We start from the raw sequence: 18,192 nt of genomic DNA, 5'->3' as shown, positions 1-18,192 counted from the left end.
CTGAACCTTTTTAAAGAAATGCCTTGGACTTTGAGCCCAAGGGACCTTTACTCAAGGGCTTTTAGTAGCAAAGAGATTCTCAGATACAAGAAGGCGTCTGGATCAGAAGTTAGTTTCAGAGGGTAGCTGTGTTGATCTCTACTGGAACAACTAGACTAGTGGATCAGAAATGGATCTAAGTGGTGGGGGGTTCGGTACCTTTCTAAAAAAAAACGACTGAGCCCATCATGACGACGAGCCTCCAGTTGTGCGAATGCCTTCTTAAGACGGTGCTAAGATGGTGTTCAGAAGCTGACAACCTGGGAGAGTTAAGTTCTACCACCCTCTACTGGTGGGAGAAGGCAAACGCCCCTCTCTTCCCCACGTCTTCTTGCCAGTGGTTCGTTTTCTTAAAACCAGTGCAATTGCACATGCACGCACACACACAAACGTAAGAGGGAATATATTTTTTAAAAAATAAAATAAAGACAGGACCCTTGATTTTCTGTTTCAAGGCCTCGAGTTCAACTGGTGTTAGTTTTTTTTTGGTATTGATATACTCCTTGAGTGGACTTCCTTTGTCAGTGTCTTCATCCATGTGGGAACTGTCCCCCTGAGATCTCCCCTCTTATCGGCAACTTCCCCTTTGAGAACCAATGAATTTGTCCCATGAACTTAGGAGATACCAAACCCCTCTGGGTCCGGAAATACCAAAACAAAATCGATTACCTTCCCCTTCCCCCCTCCCAAGAAACCCCCTCTTATGAAGTCCGTACAGTGGCAACGTTGTCTTAATCACCCAGTTTAGGATAGTGAATCTTCCATACTGTGACTCTGGTTACATCCTCCAGATAGCCTTGCCTATGCCTTTCTCTGGTTTCTGCATGGGAAGCAGCTGAGAAAAGGCCCTCGCAGGACAAAACCTGGCCCGGGGAGGGGGGGGCGGGGTTTCCTCCAGAGGGCTTCCAAATGTAGGTAGATGAGACACTCTCACACAAGACAGGTAACAAAAAGTTCCCATTGGGCTCATCCCCCAGCCCAAAGCTTTGATTCGCCCTGGGGAAGCTGGGGGAACTGCTTTATTAATTTAAAAATAGTTCAACACTGTGTACAAGTCTCATGTTCTGTAAAATGGAACATTAGCTTCTGTCGCGTCCCCGCTGCCTTTACTCGGGCTCGCTGCTGTTTGTCACTTTCTCCCATTCCAAGCTTTCGTCGCTTTGTGCAGGGGACCCGGGTCCAGGCCGTGCCCGGAGACCTTGGAACCTCCGGCATTCGGGACACACCCTGATGTGGGTACAGCCTCGAGCTACCAAAGCAGCCTCTTGGGCCAGTCTCTGTGCCAGCGGATCCGGATCGCCCCCACCACAGAGCTTGCCATTGCTGAGTGTGGTGGTGGTGCGAGCTCTCCGCTCTTCTTGGATAACGGGACGAGTTCGTATGATCCCCCCTCGCCTCCGACGAGGGTGGAAACTGTCCTTGCAGAGAATGATGCTTCGCAGCTCGGTCACCATCTCCTGGCAGACAGACACCTAGGGAGAGGAAATAAGCATAATGTCAGATTCCAAATGCTGGGTCTTAACATCAGTACCTTTTCTGAAAACCCTCTGGTCCCCAAGGCATTTTCGTCTCTTCGATATCTCAGAATCTTTAGCTGAAGCCTGCACAGTTATAAATGTTTCTACACGGATTTGATAGCTGATTATCCTTCCAGACTCTAGCAAAACTTCTTATATCTGTATTTGAATTGAAATTGCTGCTGTCTTATCAGAGCTGGAATCAATGACCCCGTTTTTTTCCCTCGCATCGTAAACCTCAGCAACACTTGGCCTTGCTTCTTATTGAAGTGGTAAAGTAGCCTTATGTTTGGACTTCATGCAAAACAAACATAAACTCCTACATGTAACAAATATGTAGATGTTAGGGAGAAGGTTTTTAGCACTTGCCAGTTTTCTGAACACACAGCATTTTCTATAGGGAGGAACACTCAGTGTTGGGTTTTAGCAAGTTAGGAACACTTCAGTAATTATAGAGTTAACTGTGTTCATTGGTCAACGGGAAGTCACCTGTATTCATTGTAACCAGTCTGTTACTCTGTCCCCCCCCCCTCAATCTTGTAGGAGGCTTTAGTTAAATCAACTTAAATCTAGTGCTGTGATTGGAAATCAATGTATTTGTAACTTTGCATTTTATGGCCGTTCTTCCCATCTTTGGTTAGGGAAGAAATGCCAATCCTAGTATATCTCTCTAGCAGTAAAGATGTAGAAATTAGTGTCGGTTATTTTGATCCCAGCATACCCTTTCCCCATTGCTAGTTTAAGTAAAAGCAATCTTACTCTTAAAGCACGCAGGGTTTCTGCCTCTTTCTTGTTGCTCTGCTAATGTTGATCTCTGCTAAATAATATGTTTTTCCTCTAAGAATATCTAACACTCAGCCAGTATGAAATTGCACACACTCGAGCACAATTTTATCATCTCAGTGAGAATCGAGAAACCTTGAATGTTTCACAAGGTCTAAGAGCTGAGTAATGAAACACACAGGGGACTCACCCTGGGCTCTTTTGCTGTTCTAATAATTTAGTGGTGTGTGGTTTATGTCTAATTCACATCTTTTTTAAAAAAAATTAAATGTCTCTTCTATAAACAGAAATGCATATAATGATTCCACCCAAACAAGACATTTATAATAACCACATGTTCTCTTCATGAAGTGAAAATTGTAGTCATCATATAAATATCCCAGAGAAGTGCAAAAAAGAATACATTTCCCTGTCAGATTCAGAAATCAACAATAAAAAAATTCAAAGCGGCACTGCGCATAATCTCAAGAATTACGTATAACTTATTTTTGTGATACTAATATAAATAGGCTGTTCTGTACTGATTGACCGTATTTACCAACTAGTTTGTCATGTTCTGCAGAACCGAACAACAATGCCCACATTGACTTTCATTCCATGCAAGTGCTTTCCACTGTCAGAAGTTTCTTTACTGTTCTTTTTACTGCACACATTGCTGTTTTCACAGCTCTTCTTTTTACTGTTTTGTTGCTCTTCTTGATTTTACTTGTTGCCAGAGGTTACTTATCTGTTGCCTTGTCGCTGAGGCAGGTGATGTACTGGCCAATTGTTTTAGTATCCTGTGTGTTTGTAGGATACAAATATTTTAAACACATTTTCATGTCCACACACTTTACCCATTCATAGATTCCCTCCCAAAGTTTAAACATATGAAGCTGCCTTATACTGAATCAGCCCCCCTCACAGTCAGTTTTGTCTACTCAAACTGGCAGCAGGCCTCCAGGGTCTCAGGCAGAGAGCTTTTCCATCTACTACTACCTGGTCCCATTAATTGGAAATGCCAGGGATTGAACCTGGGACCTTCTGCATGTCAAGCAGATGCTCTACCAACTGAGCCATGGCTCTTCCCCCATAATAATTTGTCACTAACAGGAAAAGTAGCAAAATGTGTGTGTGTGTGTGTTTTTAAATAATACATCTTTGCAATTCCTCAGAGAACTAAGAAGAAGATGATATTGGATTTATATCCTCCTCTATACTCTGAATCTCAACAGTCTCAGAGCGGCTTACAATCTCCTTTACCTTCCTCCCCCACAACAGGCACCCTGTGAAGAAGACCATAGATTTATACCTTCCCTTCTCTCTGAATCAGAGTCTCAGAGTAGCTTACAGTCTCCTTTATTTTCTTCCCCCACAACAGACATCCTGTGAGGTAGGTGGGACTGAGAGAGCTCTCCCAGAAACTGCCCTTTCAAGGACATCTCTGGGAGAGCTATGGTTGACCCAAGGCCATTCCAGCAGCTGCAAGTGGAGGAGTGGGAAATCAAACCCGGTTCTCCCAGCTAAGAGTCTGCACACTTAAGCACTACACACTACAGGTAGGTGGGGCTGAGAGAGCAATCTGTTTGGGTTTGCTTATGGTACTTTGAAGGTGTTCTCTGTACTACTATTGGATTGGTACTCATAAAAAAAGAAACACCATCTACATAATATTTTACAGATAGTGTCTTTGACACTGGCACAAAATGAAACAGATGGATCTTGTGCACCCCCCCCCCCCCCCCCAAATATCTTATCTCCTTCTTCCTTTGTGATGGATTACTGTACGTCTACACCTCAAGCACCGTTAAACAGGTGTTGTTGCTGGCTTTATATTATGATTTTAGTTGTCACTTGTCAGCCATCTTGGGGGTTTTAAAATTAAAAGGAAGGAGATGAATTCTTTAAAGCAGTGTCTTGCAATACTGGAACCAAACTATTGAAATGTCTCCTAAGAGAGCCAAGCTGATTCCAATGCAAAAGAGCTTCTTAAAGGTGTCTCTTCAACATATACACATTCAAACCATGATGTCACTGAATGAACTGCTCTCAGGTCAATTGAAGGTATTAAGTCTTTAAGCAAAAGGTCTTTCCTTGTTAGTGATACCCATTTTTCTCCATCCACATCTATGCATTTATTGCTAACCTCTGGATGGTAACAACATACCATGAGAGAGGTCACACGGGAAACCAACAACATAAAAGATTTCCTTGGAACCTCTGGGTGGTGGCTGGAAATCTTCTGCTATTATCTTCTGCTTCTGCTATTATTACCTTCTGAGAGCAGAAATCGGTTCACCTGGAGAAAATGGCTGCTTTGGAAGGTGGACGCTATGGCATTATACCCCACTGAAGTCCTTCCCTTCTTCAAACCCTGCCTTTCTCACGCTCCATCCCCAAAATCTCCAGGTATCTTCAAGCTAGCAACCCCGTTTCAAAATGCTGGTTTCCTAAACGTTGGCCGATTCTGCGCTAACCTTGCTCCGCACCAGACTTCCCTTTCTCTCCAGAGCAAGCTAGTGATTTCGCACCCCTTGCTCCATGCCATTGTGCATGGGGAAAACCCGTGATTTGCCATGCCACAATGTAAAGCTGAAAAAACAGAGGTTTATGCTGTGGTGTAGCTAATCACAGGTTTTCCCCGCACAAAATGGTGGCGCGGAACAACTGGTGAAAAATCTCTAGCTTGCTCTGGAGACAAACGGAAGCCTGGCTCATGCCAAGGTTAGTGTGGAATCAGCCCTTCATTGGTAATTATAATACAGTGGCTAAGATCTGTTAGCAGTTTTTTTTTCCAGTGAATTTTTTTTGGCACACAAAAAAAGAAGAGGCTTTTGTGGAGGGTAACCTTAGCACCGGCTGTACAACACATGGCACTCTAGGCAGGCTGCCCCCCACCACACTCCGCTCACCCCCTGCTGCGCTCCGCTCACCCCCCCCCCAACTCGCCATGACAACGCTGAGCCCTACTACCATCTTCTCGCAGCCGCGTCTGTGCGTTTTGTAAAGAGACGGATGGAGGAGGCTTCTCTCCCCTCCTTTCCAGAACCGGAAGTGAGGGGGGAGCGAAGTCTTCTCCACCTGTCTCTTCACAAAACACGCAGATGTGGCTGCGAGAAGCCGGTAGTAGGGCTCAGCGTTGTTGCAGCGAGCTTCAGGGGGGAGGGCGGTGGCAGGAGTGTGGTGGAAGGGAGGGGGCTGGAGGTGTCAGTGGGTAGGGAGACAAATTTAGGCGGTTGCCTTGGGCACCGGGGGGGGGAGCCCAATTTGGTGCCCCCTCCCTCCCGGCACCTTAGGCAAATGCCTAGTTTGCCTAGTGGATGAGCCGTTCCTGGGTAACCTGGAACGTTTCTAGAAAAGCAGGCAAAAACTTACCTTCTCATGTGCGTTCACTGATGTTTGCCACCTCGATTGAATCTAGCTTTGACTCCCCTCCCTCTTTTTGAAATCCTTGTTTTAACTGTGTCACCGTGCAGCCACTCACACTTGGCTATCACTGAGAAGAAACCTACTGTAGAACTAAGGGCAGCTCTACCTAAAGAGATGTTGCCCGAAGTCCGAACAAAATCTATATGCCCTCAGTGATGTCATCACATAGGCCAATTGGATTGGTTGAACGATGGTGACAAAAGGCTGTTTTCAAACAATAACTGGCAGCTTGAGACCTTCAGGGCATTGGGACTGTGAAGATTTTTGTATGGATACCAGCTATGGGTGAGATGCATGGTTGATCTGTATGTATGTCAGGGGTATTGGTCTGCAGTAGAACAGCTAGACACCTGTCCCTACAAGGGAAAACAGAGAGGTACCATAGCTGCACCTTGGAGACCAACGAGTCAAGAGTGTGACAAGGGTGGGGCGCCTTCTCTTTGCAGGGCTCCTCCACAAAATGCAAACTCATTTTGCAGCAGGAGAAAATGTTCCAAAAAGTACCCCTAATTCAATTCCAGTCCCAGCTTTTAAAGATAACATTTGATGGTAATTGATCTCCAATTATTCCAAATTTAGTTTTAAAATGTTTTAAATACATACAAACGTGATGCATCTAGGTTGGTACCAAAACTAGGTTCATACCCTAGAGGTCCCTTCCAACTCTATGATTCTATGGTTCTATGATTCAAATGGACAAACCGATAGAGAAGAAACAATAGCATAATCTTTTGAGGTTCACATGACTGATGGAGAAAAAACCCTTGGACTGATCATTTTTAAAAGCAATGTTGATTAAAATGAAATCCATCTCAACATAAGGTCATGGCTCTTCATTAATCATATACTAAGGTAGTCACAATGGTTAACAGTGGAGTCTCATAGAAATGTAAACTCTGTTGTCCTTTATGTTTGCTATTTCTGCTGACTTCTTTGCTTATACTGTTGAGATAATCATAAAATAGTTTCTTATAGCACTGACTGAAACTTTCACACGATCTGTCAAATTTGAAATATTACTGCTTCATTCATAGATGAAACAGTAGCTATATTTCAACAAGTGCGCTAAGGAGTTGAGAAATATCAGCAAGTTGAAGGCTGTAAGTTAATATGGGCAAATTCAGACTGATTAGAGAAATATTTGACAGGTAATTTACAACAAGCTATTTCAAGTCTCATACCACAGATATAGTTAGTACCCTCTGAAAATGTCAGAGGGAGAAGATATGTGACAAAACTATCCTGCTAAAGTGCTTACTACTGTTTCACACCCTGAACTCTTGCTTGAGAAACTGCAGTGGTCTATCCCTCTCCCTCTACACACACACTTTGGGGAATCAGCAGAGTGCGTAATAATCTTTAAGGCTTTGCTTGAATGTGAAATTGATAGCAAAAAACCTGGCAGACAGTATATCGGGAAACACAAATTAAACATAACAGCAGCAGTTAGGCAGCCATCTTGGTTAGCCATGAGGATTCAACTGAAGACTGAAATGGGTGTTCCTGCCTGGCTCATTCGAGCCATACGAATGGAGCTTGGGGATTTGGGAACAATGGGATTTGGATTCTGCTGCCCTGCACCAATCACGGCCCCCCTGCTGGTTTGAATGACCTAATCGCATTTAGGGAGGGATGGTGGCTCAGTGGAAGAGCATCTGCTTGGGAAGCAGAAGGTCCCAGGTTCAATCCCGGGCATCTCCAAAAAAAGGGTCCAGGCAAATAGGTGTGAAAAACCTCAGCTTGAGACTCTTGAGAGCTGCTGCCAGTCTGAGTAGATAATGCTGACTTTGATGGACCAAGGGTCTGATTCAGTATAAGGCAGCTTCATATGTCCATATATGTCCATCTCATGTTTGAGCGGGAACCCTGAGTTGTATATAGTTGGCCCCGTTCCTCAGTCTTGAAGTGCAGCCCAACTAATGCTGTACCTAATAAAGAGCTGATGTTTCACTACCACTTAGCCTCTGCCATGCGTTGAACCCACTATATCAGTGATGGCGAACCTTTTAGAGATTGAGTGTCCAAACTGCAACCCAAAGCCCGCTTATTTATTGCAAAGTGCCAACACGGCAATTTAACCTGAATACTGAGGTTTTAGTTTAGAAAAAAACAACTCATAGTGAAATTAACAAACAGAAAGAACGTTTGGTCTGGATAGGATTTGCTTAGGAAACCAACAAAGCATTCACATGTCAGAATGGGAGAATGATGGTGAGAGTGTCATAAGGCAATAAATGGAGCCTGTTCATTGCTCTGTTGCTTGCAAGTCTGGGTCAAACTGAGAACATGCCTTTCCCAGAGGTGTTCCTGTCCACCTAATTTACTTTTGAACGTGTAACATACATTATAAACATCATTCTAGTTTGCCATTAGGAAAAAAGAATACATTAAAATATGGTGTGTTTGGTAGGAGCTGGTGATTAGGGTGTCCAAATCAGATCTGGGAGGTCCTGATTCATATAGAATCATAGAGTTGGAAGGGACCTCCAGGATCATCTAGTCCAACCCCGTGCACAATGCAGGAAACTCACAAACACCTCCCCCTAAATTCACAGGATCTTCATTGCTGTCAGATGGCCATCTAGCCCCTGTTTAAAAACCTCCAAGGAAGGAAAGCCCACCACCTCCCAAGGAAGCCTGTTCCACTGAGGAATCGCTCTAACGGTCAGGAAGTTCTTCCTAATGTTGAGCCGGAAACTCTTTTGATTTAATTTCAACCCATTGATTCTGGTCCTATCTTCCGGGGCCACAGAAAACAATTCCACACCGTCCTCTATATGACAGCCCTTCAAGTACCTGAAGATGGTGATCATATCACCTCTCAGCCGCCTCATCTCCAGGCTAATGTCTGCCCACTCTGCCCTGGCAGCTTGTAGGGAAATCTTGGACCAGTAATATACTCTGAGTTAACCCGCCTCATAGATTCGTTGTGATAAAAGAAAAGGGGAGAGTGTGTCAAGTGAGGGGGAGCGAAGCGCAGTGCGGCTTGGCGCACCTCTGAGGAGGAGGGGGGCTACGGTGCGTTGCTGCATTGCAGCTTCGAGGAGGGAGCGAAGGCGAGGGTGGCGGCAGAGGGAGCCAAGCCTCATGTACAGGGAAGGGCAAGGGAGAGCGCGTGCCCACAGAGAGGGCTCTGAGTGCCGCCTCTGGCACGCGTGCCATAGGTTCGCCATCACCGCACTATATTATAGTTGCCATCTTGGTTTAGATTTATTGAATTTTATATCCTGCCCTCCCCGCTGAAGCAGGCTCAGGGCGGCTCACAACCAGCAAAATCAGAACAATTGTACAGTTAAGCAATTAAAACAGTTAAAACAAACTGGTGCTAATCATATTTGGTATTATCTCACTTCAAATGACGTTCAGTATATATGAGATATACATCAGTCACACCATATCAGTCATTCCAGATCAATTAAAGGCCTGCCGGAATAGAGTTGTCTTACAGGCCTTGCGGAACTGGGCGAGGTCCCGCAAGGCCCTAACCTCTTCCGGCAGTTGATTCCACCAATATGGTTGCCTCCTGAATTGTGAGAATCATGACCAGTTCACATTGTGCAATTCTCTACACTGGGAAGGCACAGCCAATAATGCTTTTCAAGCATATGGACAGGTAGCAACTTCTGTGGTTTGAGCATGACTCATGAAAGTATGTACATATAGTTTTAATTCATATACAAAAGTACTTTCCATATAGAATTCTGAAAACGACCTTAAAAATCAGAGAAAAGTCTAGTGTCTATCAGTATCACTTGGAATACTCAAGTCTTTCTGCCTGTATCCTGAACAATCATCTATTCTGCATTCTACTCTTTCACATTTTCTTGAGTTTTTAGTCACCATGGATGGCATTCAGTTTCATCCAGGATTTTAACCACACAGAGAATCCACCACCAAACTTTAGTTCTGGCGCCCGCTGCTTTTGTGTCATGCTTAACTTAATAATTATTTGCTAGGAAATGCAAGTTCTATTCTTCTATCCTGAAGGGTCCCTAGGGCAGTTCATGACAATCCAGAAAACTATATCTAAACAAAGAGATGGTGATGATAAGTAGTAGTAGTAGTAGAACTGGTCTAAAAAAGAAATATAAAACCAATCTACAAAACCACTACACCAAGGAAAGAAATAGTCAGTAAACAACTGGGACTCAAAGTGACTGTAGAATAACCAAAGACAAATAAAAAATAATTGAAACCATAGAATTTGCCCTCCCCCCCCCCATAGCCTCTTACCTCAGAGTGTTCAGAATGTCGAAGGCTCCATAAGAACTCCAGCATCGCCATAAAAATCGCTACGATTAAACCACATATCAGAACCACAAAGATTCCACCTATATTCTCCATTCCCAGGCCTACCAACAGAAAGAGCAACCAATGTTAATATTGTAGACTTAACTTTTAAGGAGCCATTATTATTTATTTATTACGTTAGCTGCATATCCCGCCCATTCTACAAAGACTCAAGGCAGCTAACAATATAAAATAAACAATATTAAAACAGTAAAACAATCAGATAATATCACAATGCTGCTATTTTTACACCAGTGGTTCAATCGAGAAGAAGAGGGGATTGAATTTATACTCTGCCCTTCACTACCCGAAGGAGTCTCAGAGCATCATACAATCGTCTTTCCCTTCCCCTCCCCACAACAGGGTTTCATGTTTTGATAGCCAGCACACAGCTTTTGATAGCCAACACGCGGCTTTTGATAGCCAGCCTACAGTTCTCCCAGATAAGAGTCCGCACACTTAACCACTGCACCAAACTGGCTGCATCTCTTTCCCTGTTAACTTTGACTGGAAGGAAAATACCTTACGTTCATCTGTTCAGGGTTAAATCCAGATCTCAGGAGTTCAAGGAAAGCCGTGTGCTGGCTATCAAAACATGAACGTCCAGTCCTGCTGGAAGTGTGGATAAATAACTGCCCCTTTAAATGTCTGGGAAACAATCCTGCACTACAAATGTATTCAGGGCTCTTTCTATAGCAGGAACTCCTTTGCATATTAGCTACCTCCCCTCCCCCCCCCCATAGCCAATCCTTTTGGAGTTTACAGTAGGCCCTGTACTAAGAGCCCTGTAAGCTCTTGGAGGATTGACTGCATCAGTGGGGTGTGGCCTAATATGTAAAGGAGTTCCTGCTACAAAAAAAAAAAAGCCCTGAATGTATTTGATGGAATAGTGGAGCGAGTTTTGAATTGAATGGAAATTAGGATCAGAACATTAGGCAAGATACATTCCAGGGACCCCAAAATGTAATTTGTTCTTTGCCTATAGCATACAAAGAACCACGTTCTTTTTTTAGCACAGGGAAGACCTGAAGTTTCCACTCGGTCAGCTAGGTATAAATAGTGACAGCAGAGTCCTTTCCTAGGACACTGTCATTATAAATGAACAAGAACACAAGAGTATGTGAGCTGGGAAGGGCATTGAAAGTATAATATAGTGAGTTCTTAGGCATCGAAGAGGCGAGGTAGTAGTGATAACGAGCTCTTTATTAAGTACAGCATGGTGCGTGGCTGCACTAACTGAACTGAGGAACGGGGCCCGCTGGGTCAACTATAAACAACACTTGGTTCCCACACTAGCATGTTATTGGGTCATTCCATTCCATACCATACCAAACCTTTAATGGCATAAGCAGTGACGAATAAAAATACACAGAATATAAAATTTAAACACTGGAGATAAAATCAAAACGAAACCGAGATTACAGATGCATTCATACATGGTCAGATTTAAATGTAAGGATGTCAGCCAAAAATTTTGCCACAGCTTCGCTAACCTCCCCCTCAGTATCGTTCAATAAATAATAACGGGGTGACAGAATAGACAAATCTGGGGAGAAAGAAAGCTTGCAAAATAAATCTTTGCGGAGGTTAGGATAAATGGAACAATCAAGCAATATATGCTGAATTGAGTCGGGAATATTCGCTCCACAGGAACAGAGTCTGTCGCCTAAAGGGACTCGATGATATCTCCCTTGTAGAACTTTGGAGGGAAACACCTTTAGTCTAGCCGACATAAATGCCCTGCGATGACTTGGAGTGGTTAAGTCTGATAGATAATGGGGCATTTTGCAACAGAAAGCATAAAGACCTAAGGGTGCTGGAGAGCAAATATAAGGGTCTGTTGGGCGTAGTTTCGTTTCCTCCAACTCCAACAATCTCAATACGTCTGAAGATATATGACTCATCAGATGTAAAAAAATCATCAACCTCTATCCCCAACTGGTTAAGTTTGGACATAAGAACTGCTGACCAAGATGAGATTTATGGGTCTCTTTTCAGACAATCAAGAAGGCTGTTAGGATCTGTTCTAAAGTGAATTTTGAGCCAGAATTTAAACACTGCGATCCAGGCTTTTGTCTCCACCAAAGACTGACCCACTTCAGAGCAGAGAACAAAGCAGGACACACACTTTGGCATATCAAGAATTTGTCAAAAGAACGAGGCTTGAATGCCCTCCGCTTTCCTGGTAAATGCTGAGATCCATATAGGGATACCATAGAGAAATTTGGGCTAGCGTTTTAGCTTTGAACACTTTAATCGCTGCCGGAACTAATTGGTTGCCCCTTGCAAAGAAAAACTGTTTAATCTGAGCAACCGAGAGTTTAGCCAAGTTGACGGTGTTGTTACGATGTGAAACCCAGCTTAACTTGTGATTAAAAGTGATCCCCAAGTGTTAAAAAAATTCTGTTTGTTCAATTGTTGAGTTGCCAATAAACCATCTCTGTGGGTGCCAGCAATCTGCAAAGGCAACTACTTTAGATTTGGCATAATTGATAGAGAGTGAATTACAATTACAGTAGTCATAGAAGGCATTCAAATACCTTTGCAGGCCCACACCTGTGCAAGAGCGGATGGTAGTATCGGCATAAAGTAATAAGGGAACTGCTCGGCCTGCTAGTTTAGGCGGATGACCATTAATAGGGTTCAAATATTGTGCCGGGTCAGTTAAAAATAAATTAAAAAGATGCGGGGCCAGCGCACAATCTTGTTTAACCCCATTTAACACTGGGATTCTACTAGTCGGGTCACCACTAGAAGAAAATTTCACTTGGCAAAAGGTATTGTAATGAAGTTTCCTCAAGAGAAACAGCAGACGAGGGTCCATTCCCAGGTATCCTAGCTTAATCCATAGTTGGGCTCTATCTACTGAATCAAATGCACCCTTCAGGTCAACGAAGGCAGCATATCATTTTTTGGTCCTGGTATGCATATATTTTTCAGCAAGGAAGGCCAGAGTACAGCAATGGTCTATAGCAGATTTGCCTTTGGAGAAGCCAATCTGTTCAGGGCCTATGATGTTATCTAGGCACATCCAGTCAGTTAATCGGAGTTCTAAATGTTTGGCATACAATTTGCCCCCTAAAGGTAATAAACTAATGGGGGGGGGGAATTTTCTGGTAACTCCAACCCCCTCTTTTTGTAAATTGGGATAATGATAGAATCAAGCCAAGAGTCTGGGATGGAACCATGCAGATCAATGAAAGAGAACAATTTTGGGTCATTCAAACCAGCAGGGGGCCTGTGATTGGAGCAGGGCAGTTGGGATTTGGATCCTCCTGCCCATCATTCCTTAGTCCCCAGGCACAGTCCTTCAGGCTCCAATGAGCCAGGTAGGAACACCATTTGGTAACACATACAAAACATACATACATAACACATACATACATAACAGAAAGCAAAGGAAGAAGTGATTTGATGGAGGCCACAGGTATTGTTGGAACTCTCTGTCTTGGGCAGTGATGCTCTGTATTCTTGGTGCTGGGGGTGGGGGCACAGCGGGAAGGCTTCTAGTGTCCTGGCCCCACTGGTGGACCTCCTGATGGCACCTGGTGTATTTTGGTCACTGTGTGACACAGAGTGTTGGACTGGATGGGCCACTGGCCTGATCCAACATGGCTTCTCTTATGTTCTTATGTGACACAGAGTGTTGGACTGGATGGGCCACTGGCCTGATCCAACATGGCTTCTCTTATGTTCTTATGTGACACAGAGTGTTGGACTGGATGGGCCATTGGCCTGATCCAACACAGCTTCTCTTATGTTCTTATGTGACACAGAGTGTTGGACTGGAGGGGGCATTGGCCTGATCCAACATGGCTTCTCTTATGTTCTTACGTGACACAGAGTGTTGGACTGGATGGGCCACTGGCCCTGATCCAACACGGCTTCTCTTATGTTCTTATGTGACACAGAGTGTTGGACTGGATGGACCACTGGCCTGATCCAACATGGCTTCTCTTATGTGACACAGAGTGTTGGACTGGATGGGCCATTGGCCTGATCCAACACGGCTTCTCTTATGTTCTTATGTGACACAGAGTGTTGGACTGGAGGGGGCATTGGCCTGATCCAACATGGCTTCTCTTATGTTCTTACGTGACACAGAGTGTTGGACTGGATGGGCCACTGGCCCTGATCCAACATGGCTTCTCTTATGTTCTTAGATCAGTGGTAGGATTAAAGAAAAACCACATGAGTTTCTTCACTTTCTTTCTAGTGCTTTGCTGCCTTTCTTTCTTTATGGCATCCCTGGGTGGTGGTGGGGGAACTAATCTTGCATTTGGGTAAATATAGTACATAACATGGCATCATTGAAATACCTATTGCATCTCGTGAAAGAGCTTTGTGCCTCTGAACAGCAGAAGGAATTTTAGTGTTTAGGCCACAGGAACTACTGGCTACCATTAAGCATGGTGGCTGTAATCAATTTGACACGGCCCCAAAGGTCTGTCCCTATGTATTTTATATTTGGGGTTGGCAACTTCCAGGTGGAGCCTGGAGATCTCCTGGTATTACAACTGATCTCCAGTTGACAGATATCCATTCTCCAGGAGAAAATGACTGCTTTGAAAGGTGGAATCTAGGGCACTGTACGCCAGTGAGGTCCCTCCCCAAACCCTGCCTTCCCCACGCTTTATCCTTCAAATCTCCAGGTCTTTCCCAACGCACAGGTGGCAACCCTGATTTCGTATAGCTGTGAAACCACTAATATTTTCAGCCTGTGAAACACTGAATCTCTCCTTCTGACAAAGCACATTGAAGATGTGTACCTCAACTTTTACTTCTCCCTTCGAAGGGGGTCACCATAAATCAACTGCATTCTGATGGCATTTAATTGTTATTTTAATTGTCCCGGAATGAGCATATGATAGATGTGCTGAGCTCAAGATAAAGTTTGGGGACCCATGCCTGTAGGTGGAGGTATCTAAGCAACACTTCCATCTGCGTTCCTGGCTGCTCTTGGCTCTCTTGGCTGAACTGATTACTATGAACCATGCGGTGGCTACCGGCTCCTGCTGGGGTTGTCACGTACAACTATTAATCACCTGGGATGCCTATAAAATCTCTGGTCCCCTCCTCTGGAGCAGTAAATCACAGCATGAGAAGGAAGGATTTATTGACAATCTCCCTGAAGCTTTTCAGACACAAGTCTTCACTGATCCTCCTTTTAAATCGTTGACGTGCTTTGTTTGTTTGTTTGTTTGCTTTTGATAGCAGGTCATGTCTCTCTGTCGTTCTCCATAATTTCTTTCAGGGCGGCATCTCTGGGGCACACCTGCCACTCAGTAAATCACACCTTTGTAAGCAAACAGACTTCCCCTCGAACAGCAATGACAGGTAAAGGGATCAGGGGATGGCAAAGAAGAAGGCAGCCGTAGAAAACCTAAATGGAGCATTTACGAGAGGCAGGGCCTTTATATAGCTCTCGCTCTCTGCAAATCACCTGGGAACCAGTATTTGTAATACAGGAAGGAACTGTAGTCACAGCTGACATACGGTAACGCCGTAGGACTTCCAAGGCAAGAGACATTCAGCGGTAATTTGGGGTTTTCCCTGCCTCTGCGCAGCGACCCTGGTATTCCTTGGTGGTCTCCCATCCCAATACAGACCAGTTCTGACCCTGCTTAGCTTCCAAGATCTGATGAGATCACGTTAACTTGGGCCATCCAAGTCAGGACAGAACTGAACAGAGGTGATTCGTCATTGTCTGCCTCTGTGCATCGACCCTGGTATTCCTTGGTGGTCTCCCATCCCAATACTGACCAGGGCTGACCCTGCTTAGCTTCCAAGGTTTGACGAGATCGGACTATCCTTGGTGGTAGTCCTCCTAACTGGCTCAGTTATCAGAGTTTCTTCCCTGTGAAACCAAAGGATCTGATTTTTTTTTTTTATTGCCACAAGCACAGTAAAAGCAGCAGTCCTAATTATTGCATGGTTGCCAGGGCTTTTTTTGTAGCAGGAGCTCCTTTGCATATTAGGCCACACCCCTCTGATGTAGCCAATCCTCCAAGATCAAAGATTTCAGGTTTTCACAGCTGGTAACATCATTAGGGTTTGTAGAATCTTTCGGGCTCAAGTGCCATGTTCTACTGGAGAAAGTTTTTCTTCCAGACGTTTCGTTCTCAGCTGCGGAGAACATCCAAGAAAGAGACCACGTCATCCACTTTGAAAGAACTGAAGTCCTTTCTACGGTCTCACATTATCATACCCGCCTGAACAGAGAAGCTATTGAGATTTACAAACACCAGCACAATTTTAACAGAAAGGAAGAAGGCATTTTCATCCACCAGTCTTGGTACCCAGCTCTGCAAAACACCCTACAGACTATAAATTGCAGAAAGTCACAGAACAACCAGCATATTCCACAGAACAATCAGCACAGTCAACAACCATCTTCCTTATCTTCACACCCCTTCCAACCCTCCCAGCAATTAACACAGAACAATGGTCACATTCAACAGCCAGTTTCCTTATCACTACCCTTCCAGGAAGCCCCACCAAACAATGGGCACATCCACAAACCAATTGCCCTTTCACCACACCCCCTCCAGCCTAGAAATAGCAGCTCTCCAGCAGCCCTGGCCCCACTCAATGCACAGCAGCCAAGAAGGTCAGAGCGCTTGCTCTGGCTGCAACGCCACTGAGGATGTTCTCCGCAGCTGAGAACGAAACGTCTGGAAGAAAAACTCTCCAGTAGAACATGGCACTTGAGCCTGAAAGATTCTACAAACCCTAATCCTCCAAGAGCTTACAGGACTCTTAGTATAGGGCCTACTGTAAACTTCAGGAGGATCGGCTACATCGGGGGTGTGTGTGGCCTGATATGCAAAGCAGTTCCTGCTACAAAAAAAAAGCCCTGACGGTTACCCAGGGCTTTTTCTGTAGCAGGAACTCCTTTGCATATTAGGCCACACACCCGTGATGTAGCCGATCCTCCAAGAGCTTCCAGGGCTCTTATTACAGGACCTATTGTAAGCTTCAGAAGAATTGGCTACATCGGGGGGTGTGTGTGTGTATGTGTGGCCTAATATGCAAAGCAGTTCCTGGTGCAAAAAAACCCTAAAAGCCCTGCAGTTACCACATTCTCTACCAGAACAACCTCAGTTATACCTGCTCCTGAATTCCCTTCCCCCACCACCAGGCACTCAACTCAGACCACCTGCTGGGTTTTGTGCTTGGGATTTGTCAGAACCTGCTCTCTTCTCTGCTCTCCGCTGAGTGACAGCTCTCCAGATGGCACCGCCTCCTCCTCCCTCTGTTGGGAGTCGGCATTTCATAATTTATCAGTTTTATTTTCATCCCTTTGAAGCCCATTGTACGTTTGAGATGTCAAGATAAAGCAATTAGTGCTCTCGAAAGTCTCTAGGCGCCCGGCTCAAGCCAAGGGAGGCACTCAAGAACACGCCTGTAACGTGATCCAGTCTGCTAAACAAGCCCGGGATTCAAGGCAAATGTCTGGAAGTGGCTTTGAGCGGGGTCTTAGAAGCAACATGATATCAGTACTTGTTAGGGATGCAGCCTCCAGATGGGACCTGGGATCCCCCAGAATTACTGCTCGTCTCCATACTACAGAGAACAGTTCCCCCAGAGACAATGCATGCGTTGAAGGGTAGACTCTAGGGCAGGGGTGATCAACGGTAGCTCTCCAGATGTTTTTTTGCCTACAGCTCCCATCAGCCCCAGCCAGCATGGCCAATGGCTGGGGCTGATGGGAGTTGTAGGCAAAAAAACATCTTGGAGAGCTACCGTTGGCCACCCCAGCTCTAGGGCATTGTACCCAATTGAGGTTTCTGTCCTCTGCAGGGTCCATCCCCATCTTTTCTAGGAGTTTCCCAACCTGTTTCTGGCAACCCTATGCCCCCATCCCTTGAAGGTGGCTGTGGGGGGGGGGGCTGGCAACCAATATTCTCTCTGAGCTGTGGGGTCCTGTGAGCAAAAATTCTACTTTGTGAGCTACTGGCATTGAAGTTGCTTGTGGCAATAAAAAAAATCAGATCCTTTGGTTCCACAGGGAAGAACCAGAGAAGCAGAGGTCCATCAGTGGCTATTAGCCACAGCATATTATTGGAACTGTCTGGGGCAGTGATGCTCTGTATTCTTGGTGCTTTGGGGGGAGGGGGCAAAGTGGAAGAGCTTCTAGCCCCACTTGTGAACC

The 18,192-nt window shown here is 44.9% G+C and overlaps 1 protein-coding gene and 1 non-coding gene across 2 annotated transcripts in view; both read right to left on the bottom strand.

Annotated features, from left to right (window-relative positions):
- Positions 1 to 210: 210 nt before the first annotated feature.
- Positions 211 to 18,192, bottom strand: part of GRIK4 (glutamate ionotropic receptor kainate type subunit 4) — a 901,771-nt gene continuing 883,789 nt past the window's right edge. The window contains 2 exon segments of the mRNA XM_060251811.1: positions 211 to 1,511; positions 9,981 to 10,099. Coding sequence (XP_060107794.1) covers positions 1,146 to 1,511; positions 9,981 to 10,099 — 485 coding nt within the window. The 3' untranslated portion in view covers positions 211 to 1,145.
- On the bottom strand, positions 3,332 to 3,407 carry TRNAV-GAC (transfer RNA valine (anticodon GAC)). The gene has a single exon. It is a non-coding gene; the product is annotated as a tRNA-Val (tRNA).

The sequence above is a fragment of the Heteronotia binoei genome, chromosome 12, assembly GCF_032191835.1.
Source record: "Heteronotia binoei isolate CCM8104 ecotype False Entrance Well chromosome 12, APGP_CSIRO_Hbin_v1, whole genome shotgun sequence".
Classification (NCBI taxonomy): Eukaryota; Metazoa; Chordata; class Lepidosauria; order Squamata; family Gekkonidae; genus Heteronotia; species Heteronotia binoei.
Note: the sequence above shows the minus strand (reverse complement) of the source record. Positions and strands in the feature narration are given on the sequence as shown.